This window comes from Oncorhynchus gorbuscha, linkage group LG02 (genome assembly GCF_021184085.1).
Source record: "Oncorhynchus gorbuscha isolate QuinsamMale2020 ecotype Even-year linkage group LG02, OgorEven_v1.0, whole genome shotgun sequence".
NCBI lineage: Eukaryota > Metazoa > Chordata > Actinopteri > Salmoniformes > Salmonidae > Oncorhynchus > Oncorhynchus gorbuscha.
Genome location: NC_060174.1, coordinates 9,639,732 through 9,660,302, shown reverse-complemented (window position 1 = coordinate 9,660,302; position 20,571 = coordinate 9,639,732). Strand labels below are relative to the sequence as shown.

General features: G+C 44.9%; 2 protein-coding genes across 4 annotated transcripts in view; one reads left to right on the top strand and one right to left on the bottom strand.

The window, feature by feature from the left end:
• The window catches only part of LOC123996822 (E3 ubiquitin-protein ligase RNF13-like), an 86,440-nt gene extending 76,153 nt beyond the window's left edge, over nucleotides 1–10,287 (top strand). For all 3 annotated transcript variants that reach the window (XM_046300569.1, XM_046300589.1, XM_046300578.1), the window contains exons 9-10: nucleotides 3,212–3,292; nucleotides 8,185–10,287. In XM_046300569.1, coding sequence (XP_046156525.1) covers nucleotides 3,212–3,292; nucleotides 8,185–8,543 — 440 coding nt within the window. In that variant the 3' untranslated portion in view covers nucleotides 8,544–10,287. The remainder of the gene's footprint in view (nucleotides 1–3,211; nucleotides 3,293–8,184) is intronic.
• A 1,313-nt stretch (nucleotides 10,288–11,600) lies between these two features.
• On the bottom strand, nucleotides 11,601–18,957 carry LOC123996835 (profilin-2-like). Its single transcript, XM_046300601.1, has 3 exons — nucleotides 18,613–18,957; nucleotides 15,545–15,737; nucleotides 11,601–13,325 (listed from the first exon to the last, which is right to left on the bottom strand). The coding sequence occupies exons 1-3, from the start codon at nucleotides 18,739–18,741 to the stop codon at nucleotides 13,228–13,230; spliced, it is 420 nt and encodes a 139-aa protein (XP_046156557.1). The 5' UTR covers nucleotides 18,742–18,957; the 3' UTR covers nucleotides 11,601–13,227.
• Nucleotides 18,958–20,571: the final 1,614 nt, after the last annotated feature.

Below are 20,571 nucleotides of genomic sequence, written 5' to 3'. Positions count from 1 at the left end.
AAAGTCACAAGTGTGCATTGTTGTCTCCTCGCTCTGATTAGTTCAGTAGTGCAGTATGATTCTTCCTAAGACCAAGGAATGCTGGCTGGTTGACTGGATGGAGCAAAATGGAGGACTTGCATTGACATTCTGGCTCTTTTTAAACTACTGGCCCCCAAAACCCCTTAGGGGCCTCTTCAACACGATGTCTGTGATAATGGGCTAATAACATGTTAATGAAACCATATACAGAGTCTAATTTAACATTATTGGCTAAACAGAGACTCTTCCAAATGGTTGAAAGTTTAATGCTTCAATTATTATTATTTTTGACGCTGCTGTGTTAAAAACAAAAAAAAAACGTTATTGAATCCTTCGTTCCCACATATTTTGACTTGTGATGTATCTAATGTAAATAGTGATATCATCACTACCAACAGTACTAAATAGATTTGAGTGTAAAGTTCCAGGAAATGAGTCAAATGCTCACATCATGTGAGTAAAATGCTCACATCAGCCTGAGTAGTTTAATCCCTTTGCTTTTGTGAGAAGGGATGACCAAGACAGTGAATTTTGCTCAACCAGATAATTCTGCCGCCATGCTTCTCTCTGACCGACACAAACTTGAACTGCTTGATAGGGACAGTGGCCTTGGAAAATATACTGAAATCAGACCGATTGGAAAAGGCCCTCGTAGTAATGTAGAAACCATAATATGAGGACTGTAAAGTAAAATGAACTTTGTAGTGAGGCAAGTTTGGACTCACGAGTGGCGCAAGGCACTGCATCTCTGTGCTAGAAGCGTCACTAGAGGCGTCACTACAGACCCTTGTTTTGAGTCCAGGCTGTATCACAACCGGCCGTGATTGGGAGTCCCATAGCGCGGTGTACAATTAGCCCACCGTCGTTCCGGGTTTGGCCCGGGGTAGGCAGTCATTGTAAATAAGAATTTTGTTTTTAACTGACTTTCCTAGTTAAATAAAGGTTAAATATATATATATATTTTTTAAACAAACTGAACAGAGTACTGACCATAAGGCAAACGTTGTTTACTTTGCTATGTCAGATTATTAAACTGAGCTGCAGGTCTTAGATGTCACTGTGTTTGTTCCTTTGTGTTATTCACCATGTCTTACTTAATACAACTAATAATACTAAGCAGTGCATCACTGCTGAGTTTGTGGTGTTGGAAGTATTTTTCTGCTTAGTGCTAAACTTCACTCAGAATAGCCCAGCGACATAGTTCAGCATTTCCTGAGTGTGCTGAACCCATGGCTTTTATAAAACACTCCCCTTCTCTCACCCCTCTGTCCAGCACTGGGTTAGAGAGAGAGAGTGAGGGAGAGAGAAGGAAGAGAGACTCTGCAAATTATCAAAAGAAAGGAAGTGTGACAGAGAGAAGCAAGAGAGTTGGAGAAAGGCGACAGAGACAGTCTGAGAAAAAGTGATCGAGACAGAGGCGGGGGGGGCGCAACAAAAAAAAGAGGGAGAGTGACGTTATTGAGGGGGGGAGTGGCCGTGACTCCTCATCCTTATACGGTCACATGCAGTCCTGGCACAGATACTGGGGAACAGCCAAAAACATGCTCATTTAAAGCTTGCATAAACACCGGCCCCTCCACAGCACTGCACATCCTCCTCCCCACAAGCGAAGTGGCAGGGAAGAATGCTGTGGAATTTCGAAAGGGAGTGCATTTAGAATTCCTGGGCTTGTAAGAGAGGGCCCAGCGGTTTTTTTCAAGAAGTCCTCCGGAACGTCAGGACTGAAAAAGGAAATGCACCTAGGCCCTATTCATCAGCCGCCTACCTGGCAGCCATTTTGGAAAGAGTGAGAACTTAGTACAAAACTAATGTAGAGGAATGACCTGTGTGAGAATGTAGGGGAATGACCAGTGTGGTGTGAGAATGTAGGGGAATGACCAGTGTGGTGTGAGAATGTAGGGGAATGACCAGTGTGGTGTGAGAATGTAGGGGAATGACCAGTGTGGTGTGAGAATGTAGGGGAATGACCAGTGTGAGAATGTAGGGGAATGACCAGTGTGAGAATGTAGGGGAATGACCAGTGTGGTGTGAGAATGTAGAGGAATGACCAGTGTGAGAATGTAGGGGAATGACCAGTGTGAGAATGTAGGGGAATGACCAGTGTGAGAATGTAGGGGAATGACCAGTGTGGTGTGAGAATGTAGGGGAATGACCAGTGTGGTGTGAGAATGTAGGGGAATGACCAGTCTGAGAATGTAGGGGAATGACCAGTGTGAGAATGTAGGGGAATGACCAGTGTGGTGTGAGAATGTAGAGGAATGACCAGTGTGGTGTGAGAATGTAGGGGAATGACCAGTGTGGTGTGAGAATGTAGGGGAATGACCAGTCTGAGAATGTAGGGGAATGACCAGTGTGGTGTGAGAATGTAGAGGAATGACCAGTGTGAGAATGTAGGGGAATGACCAGTGTGGTGTGAGAATGTAGGGGAATGACCAGTCTGAGAATGTAGAGGAATGACCAGTCTGAGAATGTAGGGGAATGACCAGTGTCAGAATGTAGGGGAATGACCAGTGTCAGAATGTAGGGGAATGACCAGTGTGAGAATGTAGAGGAATGACCAGTCTGAGAATGTAGGGGAATGACCAGTGTGAGAATGTAGAGGAATGACCTGTCTGAGAATGTAGGGGAATGACCAGTGTCAGAATGTAGGGGAATGACCAGTCTGAGAATGTAGGGGAATGACCAGTGTGAGAATGTAGAGGAATGACCAGTCTGAGAATGTAGGGGAATGACCAGTGTGAGAATGTAGAGGAATGACCTGTCTGAGAATGTAGGGGAATGACCAGTGTCAGAATGTAGGGGAATGACCAGTGTGGTGTGAGAATGTAGAGGAATGACCAGTGTGGTGTGAGAATGTAGAGGAATGACCTGTGTGAGAATGTAGAGGAATGACCTGTGTGAGAATGTAGGGGAATGACCAGTGTGGTGTGAGAATGTAGGGGAATGACCAGTGTGAGAATGTAGGGGAATGACCAGTGTGGTGTGAGAATGTAGGGGAATGACCAGTCTGAGAATGTAGAGGAATGACCTGTGTGAGAATGTAGAGGAATGACCTGTGTGAGAATGTAGGGGAATGAGTCAGTAGTCTGACTCAGCTCGTCATTTAAATAAATGCAGGCAACACAATGTCTTCATAAGGAGGATGTTTCTGTATATCGTCCTGCCATTGAGCTTTGTCTTTTTGACCCAGGCGACGTCTACGATGTGTGCGCCATCTGCCTCGACGAGTATGAGGATGGAGACAAGCTCCGGGTTCTTCCCTGCTCCCACGGTGAGCCTGACCTGCCATGCACCCCCCCCAACACACACCCCCAGCACACTACTGCCCTCTACCCCCCAACACATACACCCAACAACCTGCTGCCCTCTACCCCCAACAACCTGCTGCCCTCTACCCCCAACAACCTACTGTCCTCTACCCCCAACAACCTACTGTCCTCTACCCCCCCTAACACACCCCCAACAACCTACTGTCCTCTACACACACCCCCAACAACCTACTGTCCTCTACTACACCCAACAACCTACTGTCTTCTACACCCAACAACCTACTGTCTTCTACACCCAACAACCTACTGTCTTCTACACCCAACAACCTACTGTCTTCTACACCCAACAACCTACTGTCTTCTACACCCAACAACCTACTGTCGTCTACACCCAACAACCTACTGTCGTCTACACCCAACAACCTACTGTCGTCTACACCCAACAACCTACTGTCGTCTACACCCAACAACCTACTGTCTTCTACACCCAACAACCTACTGTCTTCTACACCCAACAACCTACTGTCTTCTACACCCAACAACCTACTGTCCTCTACCCCCCCCAACAACCTACTGTCCTCTACCCCCAACAACCTACTGTCCTCTACCCCCAACAACCTACTGTCCTCTACCCCCAACAACCTACTGTCTTCTACACCCAACAACAACCTACTGACTTCTACACCCAACGACCTACTGTCTTCTACACCCAACAACCTACTGTCTTCTACACCCAACAACCTACTGTCTTCTACACCCAACAACCTACTATCTTCTACACCCAACAACCTACTGTCTTCTACACCCAACAACCTACTGTCCTCTACCCCCCCCCAACAACCTACTGACTTCTACACCCAACAACCTACTGTCTGCTACACCCAACAACCTACTGTCCTCTACCCCCCAACAACCTACTGTCTTCTACACCCAACAACCTACTGTCTTCTACACCCAACAACCTACTGTCTTCTACACCCAACAACCTACTGTCCTCTACCCCCCCAACAACCTACTGACTTCTACACCCAACAACCTACTGACTTCTACACCCAACAACCTACTGTCTTCTACACCCAACAACCTACTGTCTTCTACACCCAACAACCTACTGTCCTCTACCCCCCCAACAACCTACTGTCCTCCACCCCCAACAACCTACTGTCCTCTACCCCCCCCAACAACCTACTGTCGTCTACACCCAACAACCTACTGTCTTCTACACCCAACAACCTACTGTCTTCTACACCCAACAACCTACTGTCTTCTACACCCAACAACCTAAGGTCTTCTACACCCAACAACCTACTGTCTTCTACACCCAACAACCTACTGTCGTCTACACCCAACAACCTACTGTCTTCTACACCCAACAACCTACTGTCTTCTACACCCAACAACCTACTGTTTTCTACACCCAACAACCTACTGTCGTCTACACCCAACAACCTACTGTCGTCTACACCCAACAACCTACTGTCGTCTACACCCAACAACCTACTGTCTTCTACACCCAACAACCTACTGTCTTCTACACCCAACAACCTACTGTCCTCTACCCCCCCCCAACCTACTGTCTTCTACACCCAACAACCTACTGTCTTCTACACCCAACAACCTACTGTCTTCTACACCCAACAACCTACTGTCCTCTACCCCCCCCCAACAACCTACTGTCCTCTACCCCCAACAACCTACTGTCCTCTACACCCAACAACCTACTGTCTTCTACACCCAACAACCTACTGTCTTCTACACCCAACAACCTACTGTCTTCTACACCCAACAACCTACTGTCTTCTACACACAACAACCTACTGTCTTCTACACCCAACAACAACCTACTGACTTCTACACCCAACAACCTACTGTCTTCTACACCCAACAACCTACTGTCTTCTACACCCAACAACCTACTATCTTCTACACCCAACAACCTACTGTCTTCTACACCCAACAACCTACTGTCTTCTACACCCAACAACCTACTGTCTTCTACACCCAACAACCTACTGTCCTCTACCCCCCCCAACAACCTACTGACTTCTACACCCAACAACCTACTGTCTTCTACACCCAACAACCTACTGTCCTCTACCCCCCAACAACCTACTGACTTCTACACCCAACAACCTACTGACTTCTACACCCAACAACCTACTGTCTTCTACACCCAACAACCTACTGTCTTCTACACCCAACAACCTACTGTCCTCTACCCCCAACAACCTACTGTCCTCTACCCCCCCAACAACCTACTGACTTCTACACCCCCAACAACCTACTGACTTCTACACCCCCAACAACCTACTGACTTCTACACCCCCAACAACCTACTGTCTTCTACACCCCCAACAACCTACTGTCTTCTACACCCAACAACCTACTGTCCTCTACCCCTTCCCCAACAACCTACTGTCCTCTACCCCCAACAACCTACTGTCCTCTACCCCCAACAACCTACTGTCCTCTACCCCCAACAACCTACTGTCTTCTACACCCAACAACCTACTGTCTTCTACACCCAACAACCTACTGTCTTCTACACCCAACAACCTGCTGTCCTCCCCCCCCAACAACCTACTGTCCTCTACCCCCAACAACCTACTGTCCTCTACCCCCCCCAACAACCTACTGTCGTCTACACCCAACAACCTACTGTCTTCTACACCCAACAACCTACTGTCTTCTACACCCAACAACCTACTGTCTTCTACACCCAACAACCTACTGTCTTCTACACCCAACAACCTACTGTCTTCTACACCCAACAACCTACTGTCTTCTACACCCAACAACCTACTGTCTTCTACACCCAACAACCTACTGTCTTCTACACCCAACAACCTACTGTCTTCTACACCCAACAACCTACTGTCTTCTACACCCAACAACCTACTGTCCTCTACCCCCCCAACCTACTGTCTTCTACACCCAACAACCTACTGTCTTCTACACCCAACAACCTACTGTCTTCTACACCCAACAACCTACTGTCTTCTACACCCAACAACCTACTGTCCTCTACACCCAACAACCTACTGTCCTCTACACCCAACAACCTACTGTCTTCTACACCCAACAACCTACTGTCTTCTACACCCAACAACCTACTGTCTTCTACACCCAACAACCTACTGTCTTCCAACAACCTACACCAACAACAACCTACTGTCTTCTACACCAACAACAACCTACTGACTTCTACACCCAACAACCTACTGTCTTCTACACCCAACAACCTACTGTCTTCTACACCCAACAACCTACTATCTTCTACACCCAACAACCTACTGTCTTCTACACCCAACAACCTACTGTCTTCTACACCCAACAACCTACTGTCCTCTACCCCCCAACAACCTACTGACTTCTACACCCAACAACCTACTGTCTTCTACACCCAACAACCTACTGTCCTCTACCCCCCAACAACCTACTGACTTCTACACCCAACAACCTACTGACTTCTACACCCAACAACCTACTGTCTTCTACACCCAACAACCTACTGTCCTCTACCCCCAACAACCTACTGACTTCTACACCCCCCAACAACCTACTGACTTCTACACCCCCAACAACCTACTTTCTACACCCCCAACAACCTACTGTCTTCTACACCCCCAACAACCTACTGTCTTCTACACCCCCAACAACCTACTGTCTTCTACACCCCCAACAACCTACTGTCCTCTACCCCCAACAACCTACTGTCCTCTACCCCCAACAACCTACTGTCCTCTACCCCCAACAACCTACTGTCCTCTACACCCAACAACCTACTGTCTTCTACACCCCCAACAACCTACTGTCTTCTACACCCCCAACAACCTACTGTCTTCTACACCCCCAACAACCTACTGTCCTCTACCCCCAACAACCTACTGTCCTCTACCCCCAACAACCTACTGTCCTCTACCCCCAACAACCTACTGTCCTCTACACCCAACAACCTACTGTCGTCTACACCCAACAACCTACTGTCTTCTACACCCAACAACCTACTGTCTTCTACACCCAACAACCTACTGTCTTCTACACCCAACAACCTACTGTCTTCTACACCCAACAACCTACTGTCCTCTCCCCCCCCAACAACCTACTGACTTCTACACCCAACAACCTACTGACTTCTACACCCAACAACCTACTGTCTTCTACACCCAACAACCTACTGTCCTCTACCCCCCAAACAACCTACTGACTTCTACACCCAACAACCTACTGTCTTCTACACCCAACAACCTACTGTCTTCTACACCCAACAACCTACTATCTTCTACACCCAACAACCTACTATCTTCTACACCCAACAACCTACTGTCTTCTACACCCAACAACCTACTGTCTTCTACACCCAACAACCTACTGACTTCTACACCCAACAACCTACTGACTTCTACACCCAACAACCTACTGACTTCTACACCCAACAACCTACTGTCTTCTACACCCAACAACCTACTGTCTTCTACACCCAACAACCTACTGTCTTCTACACCCAACAACTTACTGTCTTCTACACCCAACAACCTACTGTCTTCTACACCAAACAACCTACTGTCCTCTACCCCCAACAGACACACCCACTAGGTCATGTGAACGTGATATCTCAGTGGGAACACTAAACCACACTCGGCTCCTGGACATCGGGCGCTGCTCAACTTTGGGGAACGTCTTGAATAGAATTCAATGTCACATCCGTATTTTGAGTTTTGTGAACTTGAATTAATTCATGACTTTTATTGGAAGGAAATGAACCGATTTACATTTAAACTCAGGATTACCTTGTGATTTCCAACCCTAGTGATCTGTATCCAGGGAAAAACACCTTCATGATGCTGCCTCTGATTGTAATGACCTGGGTCGTGTCTCCTCTCCCTCCCTGTAGCTTACCACAGCAAATGCGTGGACCCCTGGCTAACCAAGACCAAGAAGACATGTCCCGTGTGCAAGCAGAAGGTGGTCCCCTCCGCAGGCGACTCGGACTCAGATGACGACAGCGGGACCGAGGAGAACGAGGTGTCTGAGAGCACTCCGCTGCTACGCTCCCAGGCCTCCGCCAGCGGCCACTCCTTCGGCACCGCGACGGGGGCCTCTCGCTCGGAGCCCAATCAAGAGTCCTCGGAGTACGAAGATACCAGCGACGACAGCGAGGAGGAGGACGTCACCGTGGAGACTGAGACGGTGGTGGTCCAGCTGCAGGAGCCTCGTCCCGATGACCATGACGCGCCTGATTGGTTGGCCTGAGTTGACGGACAGGTGACCCGGTTTCCCCCGCCTCTCCCTCCCCTCTCACCCTACTGGCTTGCAGCAGCAGAGACTCACGCTGGAGACTCACCCAAGACTGTGTGTTTCATTTGGAAGTCCCCGTTTAATAAAACTATTTTTTTTATCTCCCACTTTAAGTTTAGAATACAAATCACCATAATAATCCGTTTGTTGTATGTTTAACCAGATTACTGAGCAGTGTCATCGTGTGTTTTGGGCTAACCGATGACATTGATTTCACAGGAACATTGCAGTAGACTGCACTGCATTTCACTGTAGTTAAGTCTGTATGGGGTGGTAAGAACACCGGAGACAATCCTCCGACTGCGGTTACACTCATCACTGTGAGAAAGGGCTCGACACCAACTACGAAGGAATGCGTGTGTGTGTGTGTAAAAAAAAAAAAGTATAGATCACTATCCGTAACATCTTAAAACATTATTTTGGTAGCCTGCGTATCTGTATGCCTCTGTATCAGATGGTGAGGAGTTCTAATATTGTATATATATATACTTACTGCTTGTATAGAAATATCAAGTAGTATTCAGCAGCCTTTTATAAATGGATTGAACTGATCTTTTCCCATAAGGACTATATAGAAACGAGGCCATGGGAACAGGGCTTTGTCAATCGGTCTCGAGCCAGAGATAATGGAGTCATAGAGTACGATTTGGATGCGACTGATCTGGTACGTTGATAATGCAAAAGGCCAAAACAACCTGTTTGTGGTGCTGCATTCAGCCAAAGGAAGTTGTTAGTTTGCCCCAATGTTATGTCTTTCCTCTCAGAAGTCAATATGGAATACAAGCAGAATGGGGGTGGGGAGACCGTTCTGTTCAGATAATACCCACGTCTACACTGCTACAAGCAGCCTGTTGGCTTAATCTAGACATACCAGATAGATCATTTCCCTGAAATACAAGACATCATTGGTAGATAGGTCTTGCAACATGTATTTGGTGTCATATCATTAATACTGTAAGTAGGTAGTTCAAGTATACAGAACTAAAATATACAACGCAACATGTAAAGTGTTGGTCCCATGTTTCATGAGCTGAAATAAACAAATCCCAGAAATGTTTCATACACACACACAAAAAATATTGTTCTGTGCACATTTGTTGACATACCCGTTAGTGAGCATTTCTCCTCTGCCAAAATAACCCACCTGACAGGTGTGGCTTATCAAGAAGCTGATTAAACAGGATGATCATTACGCATGAGGACAATAGGTCACAACACAATGCCACATGTTTTGAGATGCAATTGGAATGTCCACCAGAGCTGTTGCAAGATACTTTAATGTTAATTTCTCTACAAAAAGCTGCCTCCAACTTCATTTTTAGAGAATTTTGCAGTACGTCCATCCGGCCTCACAACCACAGACGCCAGCCCAGGACCTCCACATCTGACTTCTTCACCTGTGTGGGGTGGGTAGGGTTGCCAAGGAGTAAAGCTCTTTTGTAGCAGAAAAACTCATTCCAATTGGCTGAGCCCGGCCATGTGAAATCCATAGATTTGGGCCTAATGAATTTATTTCAATTTACATATGAACCAAGTCAGTAAAATCTTTGAAATTGTTGCATGTTGCATTTATATATTTTCTTCCCATAACATGAAGTGTTTTGTTAAGTCCTTGTTGCCTTTCCTTTTTATGTGATATGTCTTACCACTGTCTACATTCAATCTAATTTCACTTCAATAAACACATTTGTTACGTCTACAGAATTCTGATGCCCTCCATTCAGTTCAAGAGTTCTAATTATGGCACACAGCCTCAGTGATTGGGTTCAGTCCTGTCCTCACTTGGATCCTTTGTCCTGATCTTGTCCAAATTCTGTTTGTACCCACGTTGCCAAATACAATGTGAGCAGATCATTCTGAACGCCTCGAGAGGTTAGTCAAACACGCATTGTGTCTGGATATCTTACAAGTGTAGACAGATCTGAACGGAGAAATCATTTATTAAATCCACCCTCTAAATCATTGACAGGTGGCACCAGTGACAGATTAATGAGTCTTAAAATATTGAAAGAATAGCTGTTAAAATGTGCATTAAAGACCCCAGGAAATGTAGTCACAGTGCAGACATTTTTAATACCATTTGTAAACAATCAGAATGTATAGACAAAGACCAGGACAAAGTACCTCACATTTGCACTAGGTATAAACAGGGCTAAGGTTGTACAGAATTCTAATAATTGACCAGGACAGGTATTGAGAGAGGATCAGTAAACCATTCAAATTGCCAATGTTACAGTAGAACACTGCAGCCAGGACAATGGTTTCTGGAACCCCGTCTCTTGGATCAGACCTGTAAGTAAACAGGCTACATGGTGGCCTAGATCGCTCCCCATGACATAACGAGACAAATTACTTCGACGTCAGCTTGAGGAAAAAAACAAGTTGTATTGTGTCCAATTGATGCAGGTTACATGAGGGGGAAAAGCCTGTTCCAATGGTCTGATACTTGCCAAGTCGTGGACTACACCCTTTGAGAAAGCTGTATTTAAGATGGGAGACAAAGTTGAATCACATGTAATGTCACTGCAACAACTTGACTCTATATTCCTAGTTTGGTTACTTTGATCAGAAACAAAACACATTAAGTAAATATCAAGTCTACAAAAAAAAATCCCAGGTGTAAATGTGCCTCATGCTCTACTAAGGAACACTTCCACATTTCCCTACAACTTTCTTTTCAGGGTGGGGTTAACAAAGAGCATCTCAGTTGAACTATTGAGCTCCAGGCTAGGATGGTAAAAAAATAAAAATGACCAATTACATACAGCCTTCTGAAAACTGCTGCTCTGGCTCAAAAATCCTTTCCCCAGAGCAAAGGTCCCCCCTGCCGAAAAGAGGGTACAGTTCAACTGGAGAAAAAAAAAAAGCACAAAAGCAATCTGGTTGGAATTGATTTATTTGATCTGTCTGTAAACAAGGTGATAAATTAATTTATGGCATTTCTTGGTTTATGCATATGAAGTGTTAAAGAGACTATCCCAAGTGTAAGAAAAGAAGTGTCGGGAAAGAAAGTCAGCAAATGAAGTTTTTAATTAGTACACACACACACCCCACAAGGCCTGAACATTGGCACTGATGCAAAACAAAAAACAAAAAAAGTGCCAATGAAATGACTCCTTCCTGGGCAGCTGTTAAAAATCCATTATACAATAGATATCGATGTTTCAACATTATGGTACAGGATACACAGCTTTGGTATACAAGTTTCCACAAGACAATCAAAGAGTTTTTATTCCAACCAATCCCGTCTCCCATTTCAATTGTGTAATTTCTACTTTATATATATTTTTTTTAAAGTTCTTTTCAAATTGGACATTACATTTAAGTACAGAGCTTGAAAAGATACCATATCTTAGTTGAACACGAGTACAAGGCCATTTATTCCACAGTCGTTTCTTCACACAGCATGAGTTTAGAAATGCAGTAATTCATTTCTTTAATAAAAAAAAAATCTGAAGTTGTCAAATTATGACCGCTCGATTTCATCCACCGCAAACCCTCCCTCCCTTTTGCCTTCAACAGAAAGACGTGGTTTTACATTAGTGTTGTTTTGCCTTCAGCGGGAAAGATGAGGCTAGAAGGCATCCTTCACAATGATTTAGAGCAATTGTATATATACCCAAAGCTGTCACTAAAATTGGTCCTATGAAAAATGTCAAACTGGATGTATCTACTGTCCAAAATGGCAGCCTTTTAAAAAAAATAAAGGAAATTCATTACAGGAGCTGGCAAACAGTTAAGTGTCTGAGCCATTGTAACAATGGAATGTCCATGATGGGGTTCATGTAGTCATGAAGAGGACATGGAAGAGATTCTGCCTGCATCAACCATGTCGGTTTTGCCTTCTGACTCAATCAATACCAGAACTGATAAGCCTGCCATGACTGCATTGAAGCGCAACCCCCCCCCATCCGGTAGAGTAGTGTGGCTCAGAGGGAGATACAGGGGACTTTAGGGTGTAGTGATTGGTTAACGGAGTGTTCCTCCCGCGTACTGATGTAGTGTCACCTATGGACAAACAGGAAGAGGGGGAAGGAGCTACAGACATTTGGCAGGAGTTACAGGGAGGGGGCAGAGGGAACAACAGTATTTCAGTAGCCTCGAAGATATGCATGACCCCCCCCCACAAAAAAAAACATGCTCTAGAAAAGGAAGACAATGAGCTTGGTTACAGCTCAAGTGCTCCAAAGGCATCGGCTGCTCAAGAGTGAACTTCCGGGGGACAATCACACGAAATCTCAGCTCATCAATTTTAGGTTTCCTTCACTTTATTTTTTTCTTATTTTATTATATTTTTTTCACTGAGCATTGGCCAGAATGGTGCAAGGTTGTTTTTTAAGTTTTTTTTTTTTTAAAGTATAGATTTGTCACAATGTCCTGTTAACAACATGCTCTTTTTATTTTTTTTGTATTTTTTTTCTCTCACTATGGTGCAACAGTGCTAGAATGGGATTGAGTACACAGTGTGAATGCATCAAGATGACTGGGGAAAGAACAAGAGAAAAAGGGGAATCAAACACAAAAAAAAGGGGGAAGGGGGGGACAAAAGGAGGGTCTGGGGAGAAAAGTAAGCAACTACCAACTAGAACTGGAAGTGTGTGTTATGGGTGAGCTGCTAGGTGGCTGGGCCGATGCTGCTTTAGTATCCAGACTTCCTTAGGTATTCAGCCATCGTAAACGCCTTCTTGTTGAGCTGTCCTCCATGGACACCTTCCTTTCCCATGACTAAAACCAACGCTGAAGTACACAAAGGGGGGGGCGGACAAGAGCAGAAATTAACAGATGTGTTGAGGGGGGGGGGGGCTACATTGTGGATGTCAGGGTCTTGACCATGTGATCCTGTACTGCTACTAACCCCTTCAGGACATTTTTTTAAATAGGACTGCTTGAAAAGAAACTTTCCCCTCAACTACAACACTAAGGACAAGTCAAGACTAGAACCCCGAGTCACTCAAATATTCAGCCATTACACATTATTCAAGCCAACTCCATGGTCCCCTTCTTTGCCCATTATAAAGAACCAAGACTGAATTTTTTTATAGCAAAATGTAGAGAATTTGAAGATGGAAGATCGTTAAAATCCTTTTTTTTTTCTCAGTTCAAGAAAAGTCCAATCAAAACAAGCAGGTGGTTATAGTATGAAGGAAGACAGGAAGAGGCTCCCACCCATAGCCAATATGCCAAGCATTCACTTTGTTAAAAGCTTCTGGCCTTGGACGGGGGGGGGGGGGGGGGAGAAGAAAAACATGCAACGCGGTCACTAAAATGATGCAGTAGCGCTGACGATTCCAAACCAGTCCATTAGCCTATTTTACTGTACGCTAACATTAACCTTCATACTCTTCTAAACTGATAAGTGGAATGTCTGAATCATTCCATAATGTTAACAAAGTCCATAAATGGTGTCTTTACCCATTTGGAAGCCTTGACATTATTAACTGCAGTAAGCAACGACCACAAATGGCTCAGTTTCTAAACCGAGGAAGAGTATTATAACAAATATATATAAAGGGGGGGGGGGGGCAGCAATGACAAATTTGGTAAATCAAAAAGAAAAATGCCCTGGTCTGAAGCCTTTCCTTTATCCTCTACTTAGCGAACCGAGTCCACGCGGCATGCCCGGAACAGAGTCCACGCGGCATGCCCGGAACAGAGTCCACGCGGCATGCCCGGAACAGAGTCCACGCGGCATGCCCGGAACAGAGTCCACGCGGCATGCCCGGAACAGAGTCCACGCGGCATGCCCGGAACAGAGTCCACGCGGCATGCCCGGAACAGAGTCCGAACAGAGTCCACGGCATGCCCGGAACAGATGCCCGGAACAGAGTCCACGCGGCATGCCCGAACAGAACAGAGTCCACGCGGCATGCCCATGGAACAGAGTCCACGCGGCATGCCCGAACGCATGCATGCCCGGAACAGAGTCCACGCGGCATGCCCCCGGAACCAGAGCATGCCCACGCGGCATGCCCGGAACCGAGTCCACGCGGCATGCCCGGAACCGAGTCCACGCGGCATGCCCGGAACCGAGTCCACGCGGCATGCCCGGAACCGAGTCCACGCGGCATGCCCGGAACCGAGTCCACGCGGCATGCCCGGAACCGAGTCCACGCGGCATGCCCGGAACCGTCCACGCGGCATGCCCGGAACCGAGTCCACGCGGCATCCACGCGGCATGCCCGAACCGTCCAGCATGCCCGGAACCGAGTCCACGCGGCATGCCCGGAACCGAGTCCACGCGGCATGCCCGGAACCGAGTCCACGCGGCATGCCAGCAGTAAGGAGTAATGAGAAAGGGAACGCTTTAACTCACTAACACCTGTATTAAAACACAATACAGTATGCTTGCAAGTACCTCAATACATTTGAACAGAAGCAAAAATCCTTCAGTACCACTATCTGAAGAGGAGGGGGGGGTAACTTGATGTGAGGAGAAAGGTGCGTCAATTAGAGGGATAGAGGAGTCTTATCAGGAAGAAGACCCGAAACCAAAAGAGAAAGGTTGCCCAGCGACAGAAAACCTCCCACCTGTGTATTTCAAGTCGGGGGAGTTATGGACTTAATCCTGCTATAGGGGATGTGGCAGAATAGAGACCGGGAAAAGGCCCAACTCACAGGCATATTGTTTTTCAAATGACCATCTCACCTTCAAAATTGGGCAGATCAACATGGAATTGGTGGATAATTTGGCTGGCTAGCAGTTAAATCAGTGTGCTCAAATCAGATCTGATACAAAACTAACACTTATTTGACATTTCTACTTGATTGGCTTTCTTGACCTGAAAAAAAACAACACTTGAAATTGAACATTCCCCATCTAAATTTAACCATCCCTGGACAAGTTAAAAAACATTATACTGCATGAACCTTAAGTAAATACCAGTATATTATACATGCACAGCAAACTACAGCGTTTAATGTTTGAGTGAGCAGTGAATAAATGGGATGGACACTACCTTTGCCGGCTTTGCCTATGGAAACGTTATATGTGGGCTCTCCTCCTTGACTCTTTGTCCTGATGTCCATTGTCCAGTCCCCGTCGGAGTGGAGGCTGTCTCTGATGACTGAGCATTTCTTTTGGCCTAGGGTCAGCCCACCGCAGAAGAACGCTTCGCGGTCTTTTCCTACGATGATGTCGATTTCTTCAACCTACAGATGACCATGTAAAGTTTGAAAGCAATTAATTTTCAATAAAAATCATTATTCCACTACCAATAAGTTGAGGGCCAATGTTACAGCCTTATTTTCTGCAATACACCGTCTAAAATAGCAGGACTCTCAGCTAAATAAAAATACAAAGTTCCTGAGAACATTATTTGGCAGTCAAATGCAGTCTGACTTTGGAAATAAATTAGGAATTGTTTGGAGTCGCTGTTGTCCAGTTCATTTCATAAGTATTGCAGGTCACATTTATCCTACCAGGCACAAAGAAACATGCCAAATTATTTGTTCAGGGTACCTTGTGCTAGAGATTGATACAGCGTAACCATCTCACTTAGCTCTGATAGGACAGTGTCCAAATTCCTCATGTGGTTTGTTGAATATTTATGTACTCTCATTAGACCATACCATGGCACAGCTAGTAAGTAGCTCTAGCTGGAAAAAGGTCCAGTTAGATTTCAACGCTAATACAGTACTAAGGGAAAGGGGGATACCTAGTCAACAATGCATTCAACTTGTGTGTCTTCCGCATTTAACCCAACGTCCTCTCTGAATCAGAGAGGTGTGGGGGGGCTGCCATAAGACATCCACGTCTTCGGGGGTTGGGGAACAGCCGGTTAACTATAACGCTCAGGGGTAGAATGGCAGATTTTTACTGTCAGCTCAGGGATTCGACCCAGCAACCTTTTGGTTACTGGCCCAACGCTCCTACCTGCCAGGCTACCCATCTACTAACTGCTAAGACCATACCACCCCTTCGTTTTGTATAGAGGTCGACCGATGAATCGGAATGGCCGATTAATTAGGGCCGATTCAAAGTTTTCATAACAATCGCAAATTGGTATTTTTGGGCGCCGATTTGTTTTACACCTTTGTTTTATCTTTATTAAACTAGGAAGGTCAGTTAAGAACACATGCTTATCTTCAATGACAGCCTTGGAACAGTGGGTTAACTGCCTTGTTCAGTGGCAGAACGACAGATTTTCACCGTGTCAGCTCGGGGATCTAATCTTGCAACCGTACAGTTAACTAGTCCAACGCAATAACGACCTGACTTTCTTGTTGCACTCCACAAGGAGGCTGCCTGTTATGCAAATGCAGTAAACCAAGATAAAAGTCACTAGCTGGCATTAAACTTATCTTATAAAAAACCATCATAATCACTAGTTAACTACACATGGTTGATGATATTACTAGATATTATCTAGCGTGTCCTGCGTTGCATATAATCTGACTGAGCATACAATTATCTGACTGGGCGGTGGTAGGCAGAAGCAGGCGCGTAAACATTCATTCAAACAGCACTTTCGTGCATTTTGCCAGCAGCTCTTCGTTGTGCGTCAAGCATTGCGCTGTTTATGACTCCAAGCCTATCAACTCCCAAGATGAGGCTCGTGTAACCGAAGTGAAATGGCTTGCTAGTTAGCACGCGCTAATTGTCGTTGTGTTGCCGGTTCGAGCCCAGGGAGGAGCGAAGATAATTCTTATTTACAATAACTCCCTTGAGGTTAGCTGAAACCAGAGCAACGCTGTCCACAGAGGCAATATACAGTAGGACAACTTGACTGTTGACAGCTTGCCTACAACCTGTAACATTTGAGCATAAGACTAACAGAGCAAGTGCCAACTCGTTCATTTCACATCCATGAGAATGTGCCCAGGGTACCAAACAGCTAATGATTAACTGTCTAGCCATAGCTTATCTAACTAGAATAGTGACAAGGAAGCAGCTCACTTAAAATTAACCCCCCCATTTAGCACACGGATATCGATACAGGACCCGCAATTTCAACTGTAGTATGGTATCATACATCCTGCCGCAGTCCCATCCTAGCTAGAAAGATAGTCAACGTTTGGTAGCTAAAAAAAAACAAACATGTTTTATCAATCCAGCATGTATCCAACTACGAGCCTGACGGAAACTACAGAAGAAATGCCCTGCCGCGCGAGCGAATTTAAACGCTGCAATAATCTGGAAATTAACACAAGCAAATCTTAGCTAAATAGTTCCATTTCCATGCTTGCGAACTAACAAAATGGAGGGTTCATGAATGACCAAGAGTGATGCAATACGTTAACTTGATACACTTCCAAACGAATTGTAAATGGTAGATTATTGTACAACGACCAATGTGCTTCGAGCTGGTGCCTATACATTTAAGTTTCCATACGATTACTTGTGTAGACTGGAAGGGTACAAATGAATTACAGGCGCCATCTTGGGAAATTAAAAAGGGGCGGCAGCATTGCAGCGAAGGCCCTGATTCACAAACGCATTTACGAACTCCGCGGAGTCCACAATGGTACATTTAACTGTGCACGAAGCGCAATGATCCGCCAACGTTGCCTAATTATATTGGAATCTGGATGACCTGAGATATTGTGCCATTTTTTCGCCGCCGCTCCTCCCAGAGCCCGCATTGCCGGCTAGATATAACAGGAAACTGGTTTCAATCAATCATTTGTGGTAACAAGTTTCTGAACGCACGCTTTTAACGCTTAAAAATGTGGTGAGAAGCCAAAAATAGCCTGGCTAATGTGTTGATAACTAGTTTTAAAAAAAATGTCAGTCGGCTGGTTAAAGTTAACAGTTAGTTTGCTAGATCACAACTCATTTAAAAAAAAATGTATTGTGTAGTCCGAAACCTATTCACTAAATATTTCAAATAACCATGTGAAAAGTCTTAATAGCTGTACCGAAGAACACCGGATACCATGTGTTAGTGAACGCATGCTGCCTGTCTGCCTTCCGTCCTCTTATAGGCAAGGGCCCCAACACCCAGATTTAAAACAACAGACTGAAATACCAGCATTTACCGGGTTCGTAGATTCGTCTTTGAATTATTATTAAAAATGTCCTTACCGTTATGTTAACGAATGTACCACCGGGAAACGATGCCCAGACATATTTGGCGTTCGTGTAACCAACAATGGCGGTGTCCTGGCAGCTGCCATCGGCCATCAGGTTATCCACGTAGCCTTGCCAGGACATACTTGCGTATTAGTTCAAATGTAGAAATATATATAGATTTTTTTTTTAAATATATATATATGTGACAGGTACTCTAGAGCAACAGTGATGGTTCTATAAAGCTGTATTTTCTGTCGGTGATTTTTTGAAGTCTCCAACAATTCCCCGGCTCCGTCTCGTCCCCGCTGTCTTCTGGGTTTGGGCAGAAGAAGAGAAGCCAACGGGTTGCGCTTGGGTGTAGTCCTTTAAATAAATCACTCCGCACAGTCGTTGTTAGGCTGAACTTTATTGCAAATCGTCGGTTGTCGCGGATGAATAAAAACAACTGTTCCTAAGAATGATATGTACGGTGTGGTATCTATTTTACTAACTTGTCAATAGGCTGCTAATTATTATCGTTTTTACATGTCAATCTTATGTGGTATTTTACACAAGCAGGTATGCTCCTTCTGACTAGTGACAGATTACATTTTTCATGTGCCATGCATACATAGTCCTTTTCCCGCCACGATGTCCTTTATGAATCAAAGTATGTCATTGGAATTTCTATTCAACTGATGGCATATATCATCATCAATGATCATCGTCAGATTCTTGTGAGATAATTTGTCAGATATGTATGATTGAAAGCATGCAATAGTGACATTTAACTTTTCATTTTATTTTTGTATTAGACAGTTAGTCAGTCTACAATTAGTCAGTTAGTCAGTTTGCAATGTTACTTATTTTACAACAAACAAGTCTGAGATCCCAAACTAGCCTATTTAGCTCCACTTTATTAGAAAATAGAGTCCGCCATATTTGGATGGAGACATGAACGAGCTTAAATTCTTGTGGCAGGTCAGACCAGTGTGACGCCTATTACAATAAATGTGTCGTACAAAATAAAGACGCCTGTTGGTTACATATGAACTTACTCAGGGTGTAACATATTGGAGTAGATGTTTATTCAGTTTGGTAATCGCCATCTGCATGGGTACAGCATGATTACAATAGATCTTTGGCATTTTCTCAGAAGCTGTATGTCGCATATAACCAAAAAAAAAGTGGTAAACAGAGCAACCTCTTTCTCGCCAGGTCCCAGATCTTTGTTCTATCATGTCAACTCGTTGTCTCTCATTGTCATATAGGCAAGTTGATGATAGCACAAACACATCTGGGACCAGGCTTAACCCCTTTCCACATGTTCTCATCAACTTGCTCTTACAAAAAAACCATCATCTGAGTGTAGGCATCATTTCATTTGCCCAGAGAGGCAGAATGTGACCATTGTCTCTGATATCTTTAATTTATTTTATATCTAGGATGATTCATTCATCCCTTGGCCCTCGCTCTCTCTCTTTTGGCTGAGTTATAACCCATGACTCTACCCGTTGTGCAATTCATCCAATCCAAACACTTTGCACCCTGAGAATTTGCATGATATTGCCCTGTTGGGACTATTTTCTTCAGAGGTGTGGTTTGTTTTGTTGAGTTCAAAGTTCATGCACTTGTCACAGATGGATACAAAGGTTCTAAGTAATATGTTCAGGCAGGGAAGGCCAAAAAACAAGTGAAGACGCTCCACTGAGTAAAGCGGGGATCTCCTTGCTAGAGGCAAACGCCTTCTCACAGAAGAGACTGAGGTGGAGAGCCATGGTGGAAGCCCGATGCTCCCAAGGGGCCAAGAGGTTTAAGTAAGCGTTCCTCATCAAACCAGAATCTGTTATATAAATACACACCACTTCCTTCTCTTACCTCCCTATTGAAATAACCACAGTTACTGTATGTGAAAGTCTCTGTTTTTCTAGAAAGGTGCAGAGGAACATAACAATATAGCATTAGTTTCTTTCCACCTAGCTAGAATAACTT